At 39.0% G+C, this 11730-nt stretch overlaps 1 protein-coding gene across 2 annotated transcripts in view; it reads right to left on the bottom strand.

The window, feature by feature from the left end:
• Positions 1-11730, bottom strand: part of LOC102210483 (vesicle-fusing ATPase-like) — a 28921-nt gene that overhangs the window by 15529 nt on the left and 1662 nt on the right. The window contains exons 2-9 of one of the 2 annotated variants that reach the window (XM_005725818.2): positions 10180-10265; positions 9340-9436; positions 7337-7376; positions 4369-4535; positions 4040-4147; positions 3736-3811; positions 3162-3317; positions 341-540 (exon numbers count right to left, since the gene is read on the bottom strand). In XM_005725818.2, coding sequence (XP_005725875.1) covers positions 341-540; positions 3162-3317; positions 3736-3811; positions 4040-4147; positions 4369-4535; positions 7337-7376; positions 9340-9436; positions 10180-10265 — 930 coding nt within the window. Of the gene's footprint in view, positions 1-340; positions 541-3161; positions 3318-3735; positions 3812-4039; positions 4148-4368; positions 4536-7336; positions 7377-7729; positions 7746-9339; positions 9437-10179; positions 10266-11730 lie in introns of those variants that run through there. The other variant, XM_005725819.2, reaches the window with a different exon arrangement.

The following is an 11730-nucleotide window of genomic DNA, read 5'->3' as shown; positions in this document are numbered from 1 at the left end:
AAACTTTAAAAAGTCATTACAGCTATGTCTGGCTAAAGGGCAGATCTCTCCACTCTTGAGAAATTAGATTTTTTCTGCAGTGCTTATCGGTATTTCACTGGGATGCTGGAAGAATACTAATAGCTACTGAGAAAATACTCTGAACAAACACAGTGATTTTTGATGACTTCTAGATTAGAAGTTTAGGAAAGTTCTAGCAACACAGCCAATATTACTTGGAAGCTGCAACAAAACAGACTCGTTTATTAATACAAACAGGACTTTTATGTTTGCTCTGCTTTGGTAAGCTGGCTCTGTTGTGGAAGAACAATACAAAATGTACATCGTGTCCTATTCTCACCCTCTTCTGTTCATCCTCTGCATCTGCAAACAGCTTCCTGATGTTCGCCTCAGACTCTCCCACATACTTGTTGAGAATCTCAGGGCCGTTGACGATCTTTGGCTCCCGGGCCTTCAGCATCTTGCCAATCTGTCGTGCCATCAGGGTTTTACCACAGCCTGGGGGCCCGTACAGCAGGATTCCCTTCACATGTTTACAGCCTGGAGACAGATGGACAAGCAGAGGAGAGGAGCTGATGTTAAACCGAGCACCCACAGTTCACTTTAACAGCTAGAAAATGAGTAGAAATCAGTGGCAAAATGCATAAATTGTATCATATGTTTCCAAAACAGTTACCTATTTAAACAGATGTCTACATAAGAATGTGCTAAATCTATTCACAAAGGGATAAGGGATTTGATACCAGAAGCTATCCGCTTTCTGTCTGCAGTCCAGGTTGTATTGATCAGCCACATTTGAGTAGGCTCTGGCTGCAAACAGGTAAACAGTCCGTGGAGAACTACGTTGCTGAAATGCAAATTCAAAACCACTAATGTTTTAGCTTTATTTTAGCTGTGTTTAAATATATATATATGCACTAGTAAACATAGACAAGCAAAAGAACAGGAAGTCTTGGCCTGGAAATCTGCTAGTTACACTGGAGAGCCCAGAGGTTGCGTAAGAAGGATGACCAATGGCTTCTCCAGTTAAAAGAAAATAGTAATTCAACAGGAGAAGGCATTTGCTTTAAGTGTGGATCATTACCCAAGATTTCAGACAATAATTTAGCTTTATACAATGTAGCAGCTGCAAAATGTTGGCATACACCCTAGTATTGTGGTGTATTATCGCTCTGTCGTCATACTCAAGCTTAATATTCAATCCTTCGTAAGAAGTTGGCTATATGTTAGCTTTTTATAGAAATGATCTTAATGGATTACTTTTTTGTTGACTGAGAAGGGACTGCAGTGACGCCCTGCAAAGTTTTAGTCAGCCAGTAAGGTGTTAGTGTTAGGTGATGAAGTTTCTATAGTTTGTCTACAGATGTTAACAAGAAGCTGAAATATGAATTTAGTTTTCTTAAGAAATACAGCCATTTTTGACTTTTCCCCCTTTGACTGGGGGGTAAATGTGTGATGACCATGAACAAAGTGAGTAGGTATTCTTTGCAATACCTACTCTACCTCACCTCCATTGATGCACATTCATATCACCTTAAAATATCTTGAGCTGCTGTTCATTTTATGATTGTGAACTTAATGATCAGACCAAGGAGCAGAAGTGTAAGCCGTATAATTCCAGCACTTAAGATTTCCTTCAAAGAATTGCTTCTTCTCCAAGAAGATCATGCGTGGAATCCATGAGCTCTCTGCTCGGTAATGTTTACAGTGTGGCTCTTTTAAATGGCCTTTTGCACCTGGTTAATGACATTTAGCTCAGACTAATTGAGAGGCCACAGATAACCATCTGAGTTGCCATTTGGCCTGCTGAGGGAAAAGCGGCCCAGTCTGACAGGTGAGAGCGTAGAGACGAGGGGGTTGGCTTCTCTTGCAAGGTGGGGAGAAGTGATGTGGTTGTGTCGGGTTTGGAAGAGCAAGCACTGAAGCTTCTCTCTGTCTGCTTCACCTCTCTGGGAGCAAAGGGGAGACAAGGTGAAGCTCTCAGCATCTCAGGCACACACACATCATGTGTGACGCATGCACGCATATTGCCGCTCTGTCAGCACCTGCACCGCCTGCTCCCCACGCCTGCCAATTACCACTTTACCTTTTGCTGGGTGCGCTATCAGGACATGCCATCTCATTAGAACATCCAGCTGGGCACAGCCAAAGGCCAATCCCTGCACACAACCAACTGTTTAAAGGTCAGCTCGCACACTGCTGGACACTGCCGCTCTTAGCTCTGCAGGTATGGAGAGTCTGGGAAACTCATGTAAAGTGTATATTTGCCATGCTTTGGGGGTCCTTACAGCAGGTTTTCACAAGACTGTTAGCTTCTTGGAGCAAGGATTAGGACAGATGTGTGTGAATGCGTGTGAGAAGCGAGGGTTTGCGTATTAGTCACAAAGACCGCCTGATGGCTTTCATTAGAATGAGCTGCTGTCCTTCTGGCAAATGAATCATCATTGTAATCTGATTGCTGTCAAAGATTTATTAATGAGAGGGGATAGCAGGGAATTTAGTCACGGTCCAGGCACCCAGAAAGGACACTGCTTTGATTGTTCCCTCACTGTGGGGGTTGCCGATTCAGGTAATGCTGCTGCATTTCTCAGAGGAATTATTCGACGTTATGTTTGTGTTACGTCGACGAAAGGATTAAACACAAGCTGAATGTAATAACTGAAAACACTGATTACATTTAGCATGAGTAATCTCTTTAATCTGATGAACAGTGGAAGAAATACTGAGAGAGAGAAAAACAGTGATTATTAGGATTGATTTTTTCTTTCCACATTTTGGTTGTTAATGTTCATCAAGTATGGACAAATGCACTCATATCGAGTGACTATGAAATTCTTTGACAAAACACTGAGGATCAATGCTTTATCACTCCAAATGGGATGATAATTTTAAAAATGAACTCCATATTAGAGCCAATAAGAGTAGAAACAGTTTAGACAGTAACATCATCATGAAACAGTTTCCTGAGATCATAGATGAAGTAAGAAATAGGGTCATTTTTTCATAGATTTTGACACAACCGAACTTCTTTTTGTTGGCCAGTTATGGCCTCATCACACAGATGTCTTAAATCATCATCAGACTTTAAGCATGGCAGTATAAAAAGTGGAAAAAGAGACACAAACAAATGAATACGTGATGACAAAACCAGGGGGGCTTACCCATCTGTTCAACTATGTCTGGAGGGAACACTCGGGAGGCGAAGGCTCTCCGGAAGATGTCCGAAAACTCCTTGTCAAGGCCGCCAATGCCCATCCTCTCAAAGTTCCAGTCTGGGCTAATAATAGACTGACGTGACTCTCGAGTCTTAGATTTCCCTGGAGGGTAAAACATAAAAATGTTTATTATTCACTCAACGGTACACTTAATTCCTTTTTCCTCTGTTTGTTAGTGTCTTAGACGTTGCAAGCTTTATTTTGATGTGCATCAAAGTTAATTAAGATTTTAAAATGTAACTTTAAACTCTCCTTGAGCCAGTTTTGGTTTCTGTATTTAAAGTATTGCATTAATAAGTCACCCAATGCCTTTAAACCCCAAAGGCCAAGCTAAGTGAGTGAAGTGTGCCCCCTTGTGGTACTTTAGAGAATTGCTTCAGATGTAGTTAATGTAGATGTATGTAAATGCAGGTGTAACAGGTGTAGTGGTTTTAGCAGTCACATTTGCACTTTGTATTAAGTGTAGGTATATGAGAATCTATTTTTACAATGAGAGAAAAAGTAAAAGTCCGACACTCACCAGCCAGGATTACGGATGAGTTCTCTGCTTTCTCAAAAATCACCTGACTGTTTGCCACCAACAAACCAATGTCGATCTAAAGAAACAAGCAAAAGTAAGATGATCACTAGCTTGAGACACTGCCCTGTTTTCACTGCCTCAATAACAGCATCAACCTGTTTGAAATCAACATTCAGGTACAACATCTGGCCCTTTAACTACCTGAGAAGGTTTAAGATAAACTGTATGGATTAAAATTAATAGCTACCATGGTATATAGGTGAGTGAACATCAAGGGACAGCATTAAAAATATTCTCCAGATACCTTCTGTTTCTTCCCAGAACCATGTCCTCCCCTCAGGATGCTGGGGTCCATGGCCTCCATATCTTTAACCACCAAGATGAACAGCTTTTCGCAGAAACTCAACACGAGCTGGTTTTAAAAAAGAAGATACATGCACGGGACAAAACGAACAAAAACACATATAGATAATCAGTTTAACAAGCACACACACATTTAAGTAGTAAACAAGTTTAAATGATCACATATTTACTCTTAAATTTATGTGTAAAGGTGTTACTAAGCTTCATTTTAAAACTGGTCTCCGGTTTTGTTTTAGAATCAGTATTTAAAGTGTTAAAGCCAAAAAGCACCTGCTGGCCAACACTGAAGGCCTGGTTGTTGAAGCTCTGGAGAACCTCAGCAGCCATCTTGTCTGTGTCGTAGGCCTTGCTGTCTGCATGCTTCTTCTGCAGGAAGTCGATTTCCACGGTCATGCTGCTTACACACTGTTTGGACTTGTCAAACGTGTAGTTTGACACTGTGATGGCAGAAAAGAACAAAATGAAAGCACAAAGTATTTCTCGTTAACCTGAATCATTGCTCATGGGCACTGTAGTGGGGAGCTGGCAGACTATTTAACGCTGGATGTGACAGTTGGTATTTTTGCAAACAGCTAAAGTAATGTTTGAAAAAGTGTAGGACTGTAGTGCATGTGTAAAAATGTTTATTATATCACCTAATAAAGCTGTCCGAATAATAAAAATCACTTTATTTGTATAGCAGTTTTCAAAACACAGAGTTACATTGAAGATAATACTTCATAGTGAACAAGTGAGGAAACAGTTGCCAATTCATATATCCACCATGTAAAGCGCAACATTAGAATTTGTCTGGAGTCATGTTATTTGGATAGAAGTTAGTGCTTCTCTTGTTCCATCTTGTTATTTAGCTCCTCGACTCTTTCCAAACACTGATCCCAAATGATTTATTATGCCTGCTGATGTAAACGAAAAAGGAGAAACTTTCAAAAAAGACATCATGAAAGCTGTTTTTATCACCACCGTTGCCTAAAAACATTTCAATCTGTTATGACATTAGTAGCTTTACTAAAACTAAAAAACTGTACTAAACTGTCTGTTTGAAAAGGCTATGAAGCCTCACAAAATGTAAATAAAAGCAGAATAAACTGATGTGCAAAACCACAAGTTTCAGATGCAATTTTGCAAACCTGAGCCATGCTGCCATGTTCTTTGTAAATAGAAGAGGCAACACTTCCAAAGAAGAATGTGCTAGGTCTCTTCCTGGGAACACTGGCAACTGTTTAGAGTTTTCCACTTGTGAATAATCTTTCCACTGCAGAATGATGGACTTCAAAATGTGTCGGAATGTGAAAATTGACTTTTTTTAACCACTCCCAGATTGATGAGCAGTTACAGTTGATTACTGCTGGCATCATTCCTCCTTTGCATTTTGTTAACACCCACCTAAAGTGTCCAGAACAGCAAACTGATAAAATGTTGCTTTTATAAAGCTGAATAGCAACACAGGGCAGTAAAATATACCTAGTTTTTTGCACATTGCCTCTGCATTTGGCTTAGTTTTTATTAAATAAGCAATAAGAAATGCAATATGTAGTTTTTTTGCAGTTGATATGAGGTTTTATTTACCTAATTTTAAGACCTGCTAAGCACCAGGTTACTTATTACGTTCTGATAGGTATAACTTTAGAATTTAAAGAGAGTGTTGCTATATCTACTAGTATCCCTCTCATCTCTTGTTAAATGCTAACTAAATAGCTGAATTTGAGCTCATTAGTGCATATGGAGGGATAACCACATCACTAGCTCCTCGTTAGCAGCCAGCAGCTCCTTCAGCCTTTAATGTGAGAAACCAAATGTGAAATCCAGGCAGCTCCTGAATTAGATATGACCCATCATCCCCTTTCACTCTAAACTGAATGTCTTCAAACTGCTGCTATCTCGTTATGAAAATGAGATAGTCTGCAAGTAGCGTGCTGATATTTCCACTGCTGCCAGGTAGTGGAAATATCCACATTCAATATGCCCAAATTAATCATAGTCACTAGAAGACACTGCTACCACATTTATATTCATTATGAAAATGATTTGAATGATTAAATACATGGTAGGTTTAAATACCAAAACATAGTGATTTGATGAATAAGAATACGTGACGAATAAGAGTAAGGGCTTTCATGTTTTTCACGGGGATCAAATTTTAAAACTATGACGACATTTATTCTTTTCTTCCCCCCAAATCAAGTAAGACGCACCACTTTAGCCGAAGGGGCTAAGTAAAAATATCTATCAAAGGAAAGTCTTCCTCTTTCACTGGATGCTGGCTAGCCTCTGTGACAGATATGCAGAGGCAACACCTACACGTATTGTTAAACTGTCTTTCAATCTGCCGGGCAAATCATATTCCCTCATTCCTTCCTGACACTTGAATAATAGCTATACCCTCTAACCTCACGCACAATTAGAAATCTGTATGATAAGACCATCAGAAGTTAGCACAGTGAGAAAGACTGCAGTGTGCAGTCAGGAGTATGCACGCTACATCAAAGAACCCTCAAGGTCCCTGCTAGTGCTTCTTATCTGGTTGCCAGTGACTCTAAAGGTATTCACTTCTATGAGAGAAATACTGAAACTCTGTTGATAAATACACAACCATGTAACAGTAGCAATCACAAAAGGTTTTGTGTTAGACCTTTCAGAATATACTGAAACCTCTTTACACAAAACTCAGGCTAAAGTCAGAGGTGTTTTTAGACTGGTGGTGCACTGGTTTCATTAGTTTGGCTCTCTTTAATGGGCCCTATGTGGCTTGTGAACTAAAATGAGTTTCACACCCATTTACTATAGCAATCATTAGTCTATGCACCCTGTACATATATGTAAGAAACTTTTACTGAGAGCTGCTCATAAGAGAAATTATCCATATTTTATCAGAATTTATCTTAATTATCAGCTATATCAGTATAACTGCATTCTAAAGCCTCGAGAATAACAGGATGAAAAAAGGATGAAAATGCAGAGATTTCTGTCAATCTTGTGTACTGTCTCACAAATTCATCCCCAATATGAACCAGGAAAAATGAAGTGAACACTTTATTACTTATTTACGAGGTATCACATATCTGTAAAGTGAAGACGGGACTTCTTTGTCCAGAAGAAGTCAGATGGGGAGAAAACAAATTAACAAAAAGCAAAAAAAAACTTCATGTTTTGTATTCATTTTGCTCTGCTGCCCCCAAGTGGCCAAATGTGGAAAGCTTTAAATAAAAAATGCATTGAAAAGATTAAATCTTCAACTCACCTTCAATCTCTTGTCCAATTATTATACCTGCCCATTTTCTCTGTGAACAAAGAGAAGTGATTGATTTAGTTCCACGCCTTATCATTTGCTCTTAAAAAGTGACGCACTATGGCAACAACCTTGCTAACATTTAGCAGTCTAAAAGGCACTAACATTTCCTACGAAGCTACCACACAGAAAACATCACTGCACGTTTCACAGTGCAACATTCCTCTGCGAGATGGTCTTATTTCACAAAACTCCACTGAAATACATCACTCATGTCTTTGATGGGCAACTAGCCATTTTTATTTGAGACAGCAGGCAGACTCAGTTTCCGTGTTTTAAATGGTCATTCAGTAAGTAGAATTCTTGTGGTAAAATAAGACCATTTTGAGGGGGTTACAGTAGTACCTGTGTGCGGTCGTAGCTGCCAAGTTTATAGATGGAAGAAGAGCAGGCAGAGAGAGGCAAGGCAAAAAGAGGAAAAAGCAGGAACAGACAGTTTGAGACAAACAAAGAGGTCCATGCAAAGAGCTCTCAAACTACCACAGTTTTTAAGTTTACTTGTCACAATATCAGATTGCAAACTGCTATGAAGATTAAAAGAGCAATACACAACAATATGCTTTGTTGAACACCATCAAAGTGTTTTCATGCATTTTTTTAATAAGTGGAAGCTATCTATGACACAAATTTGTGTCTGTTGCTGCTCACTGTGTCCCAAACAGTGCATTGTTTTAGTTTCCATGCTGGTCAGCTTGGTCATGTGACTACTGCAATCTACTGTAGGTAATGAGCTGTGGCTCAGGAACTCATAGAAACCTCTCATCCAAAACACTGAGCTATTTATTACTGATTAAAAACATTAATCGGTCAAAAGGTGAAAATGTTGAAGTGTTTTACTAAGTTTCCTGAAAACTACAGCAGCTCCTGACGCAGGTTACCTCTGCTTTTAAATACGTGCTAGGAAGTCACATTTTCCAGTCAATCACTCTAATCACTGCTGTACACCTAACAGCTCACTTGCTGCTTTTGTTCAAAATACAGTATATACCATCAATAAAACAGAAAAAGTACACTCTGTCAAGTCTAAGGTTTTACATTTCAGGACATAATAAATGATCTATTCTACAGCAGGTCTTAAAGTTAGGTAAATGCAACCTCAGATGAACAGAAACACATCATAAATTACACTATGTAATTATTATTTAACAAAAAATAAACAATGGAGAAGCATCGTGTGTAATTACCCCTGATGATTTAGTATCTGTTGGACAGATGGCCTCACATGTAAAACCTGAATACTTTTGTATGTAAAGAAGTTCATGGTCAACTCAATGACTGCGAGGTGCTCAGGTTGGCTGAAAAACAAGCCCCCCCCCTCATGAGGTGTTGTTACTGATATCCACTATTTAGTTTTTGCCAAAGTAGCACTGTACATCATGGGTAAACATCTCCGCTTTACCTGTGCAAAGGACATTGCTCCAGAATCCTTATGGGTTGTTCACATATAAATTTGCAAACTTGAGCCATGCTGCTGTTTACTTTTTGGAGAGAAGAGGCTTTCTTTTGGCAGCACTTCCAAACAAGTCATACTTGTTCACTCTTTCTCCAATGGTGCTGTCATGACCCTTAACATTTAACATGCTAGCTGAGGCCTGTGCAATCTGAAGTAGATCTCTTGGGTTATTTTGCTGTTTCTTTGAGCATTGCACGGTCTGATAATTAATTTTGCACAGACTGTTTCAGCATTTTAACTTTATTCATTTATGACACATTTATTTAAGTCATGTTTTATAGTTTATCTGAGTTTGTTTTTACCCAATTTAAGACCTGCTAAGGTCCTGACATCTACAACCTTTGAATTTAAAGACGCTGTACTTACAGAAAACAGTCGTGGTAAAAAATTATCGGTAAAAATACCGAGATATCATATTTGCAGGAAATACATCAAGGAACTGAGTAATCAGTGACAACATGCAGCCAAGGATCATCTGAAACTCTCAAACATTTAAGCCTACCTGAGCCTGACTGAAGGCGATGGTGTTGATGTTCACACTGGAATGCGGCTTCAAGGTGAAAACATACTTGTGGGCTGAATTGTGCACAATCACGTGTCTGCATCGAGACGAAGAATTAGAAGGAAAGCAAACATGAAGCAAATACTTGAAACAAACAAAATCCCATTACTTTTTTTTGTCTTGACAAAGGTTTTCAAACGAGATACCTTGGCTTGAGTTACGAATGAAGTCATATATTATAAATGTAATGGTAACATGTTTGACTGTCCTTCACAGAAGCACCTAACATGTTTACGTTAATTGTCTTTGATGAATTTATGATTATAAACTGAATGATGGACAGTTCATTCTTGGCCTTTTAACAGCATAACAACAACAGCTTGTATCTATTTTACTTTAAGTTGTATCTTACTGGATTAATCAGACCATGACTCAGAAAATTCCATGGACATACAAACATCCATCCCATAATGGGGTCTGTTAACTGGGTCTGTCCATCTACTACAGGGCTGCCCAATCCCAGTCCACTATCCTGCAGCTTTTAGATGCATCCCTACTCCAACACAGCTGAATCAAATGGTTTGATTACCTCTTCAGCATGCCATCATGTTTGGCAAAGGCCTGATAACAAGCCATTCATTTGATTCAGGTGTGTGGGAACAAGGATGCATCTAAAAGCTGCAGGACGGTAGCTCTCGAGGACCGGGATTGGGCACCCCTGATCTACTAGAACGTCAAAAATCTGAATGCAGACATCACTATCAGCTGATACATAAACCCACTGGTTTGACGAAACTAGACACACAGCCTGTGTAGATGCACACCAAAAATCTGACTCACTGTTCAAAATGTTGATCCTTGTCACTGACGATAGCACAGTTGGTGAGCGACAATTCGTCTGACGGGCATCGAGCCGTTTGCATAACCTGAACAGAGAAAAAAAAATGTGACTTTGCAAAAGACAAAAAAATACAAATAAAAGCATTTCTCAAGTTATGTCTTTACATCACTTGTGTTGGCTTTGTGTAGAAAAACCACAGGGTAAAAGGTTTGGTCGGCCTATGGTTATACATGACACAAAAAAGAATCAGATCATCACACTTGGCCAGAATAATTCTAAATTAATTAATTTAATTTTGCAACTTAGCTAAAACTGTTAGCACATTACCTCACTTCTTTTACCAGTTAAAGGTAAATTTGTCAGGTGGGAAGTGCATCATGGGGAAAGTGACATGATCATTTGTATTATTTCCTTCCTTTTTGGATTTACCCAGCTGAATTTAACAGCATAGAAGCACATGTGTGCTGTCATGGCTGAACCAAGAAGCCTTTTATTGCTAGTATTAATGAAGTGTGCCTTCAAATTTTGGTTTAGTGCACCCTAATCTTTAAAAAGGTTTAAAACTAGCAGTCCAATGCACCACGGGCCTGTACAATCTTTTTTTTCTGTGCTGGTAGGTTTTTTCCTGTCAGTTGCACTATGCAAAGCAATGATGTCAAAGCCACAGCAGAACATTAACTTTCTGCACACCTGAGTCACGTGCATGCATGCTTTTTTTTACTACTCTCTTTGCGTAGCCTAGTCAACTCTTAGACTGGCCTTGAAGAATCATTTTGTACTGTAATTGCACACTAGGTTTGCAGCTCAGTGATCTTTATGACTCCACATCAGGCTGTTGTGTAAAAAAATAATTATGAAACTATGAAAACAGAAAATGTCTCAAGGCAAATTCATACACAAGTCTTTATACTGACACACACAGGCTGCGTAGCAAAAAAAAAAACATTACCAAACCAAATTACTGTAGAAACAAAATCTTGAAAATTACAAGAAAACCCCCATCCTTCTTAGAAAGCGACCAAGATTTAACCTGCTTTCATCTCAAATATCCAAAAAGATGATTAAGTGCTGACCTAGATCTAAAAACGTTAATCTTGGCCTACTTTGAGCATTTCAGGAAGTAGGCTTTCTTGTGCCTTTTAGCTCTCCTGATAATCTCAGATTGTCAGTCTATCCGAGGTCAAAAGTATTAAGAATTGTTATTTTTTTGGCGAGTTGTTGGTGATAATAAGAACTGTTTTAGGTTTGTTCATTGAAAAAGGGAAAACAATAGCAGGAAGGTGTCTTGACCCATGTTCAGCGGGCCCCCTCCCCTTCCTCTCTGAACAAAAAGAGTACTAAAGTACCAAAACAAGCCTAAAAAAGCCTCTGAGACTGAAGAAGTCACTTGGATGAATCATGAAATGTTTCTCCCATTGAAAACACTACGTCCAGGTGAACAGACTCAATTTTATTGTACAGCAGAAAGGTGACATGGCATGTAAAACCATACTTGACTCACATTTGCAACTACACTCAGTATCTATTATAAGATTTAGCCCAAGAGGCCT

Source organism: Pundamilia nyererei, unplaced genomic scaffold (assembly GCF_000239375.1).
Source record: "Pundamilia nyererei isolate P.nyererei 1_Seehausen unplaced genomic scaffold, PunNye1.0 scaffold00017, whole genome shotgun sequence".
Classification (NCBI taxonomy): Eukaryota; Metazoa; Chordata; class Actinopteri; order Cichliformes; family Cichlidae; genus Pundamilia; species Pundamilia nyererei.
The sequence above is the reverse complement of the archived record's forward strand: the minus strand, read 5'-3'. Positions and strand labels throughout refer to the sequence as shown.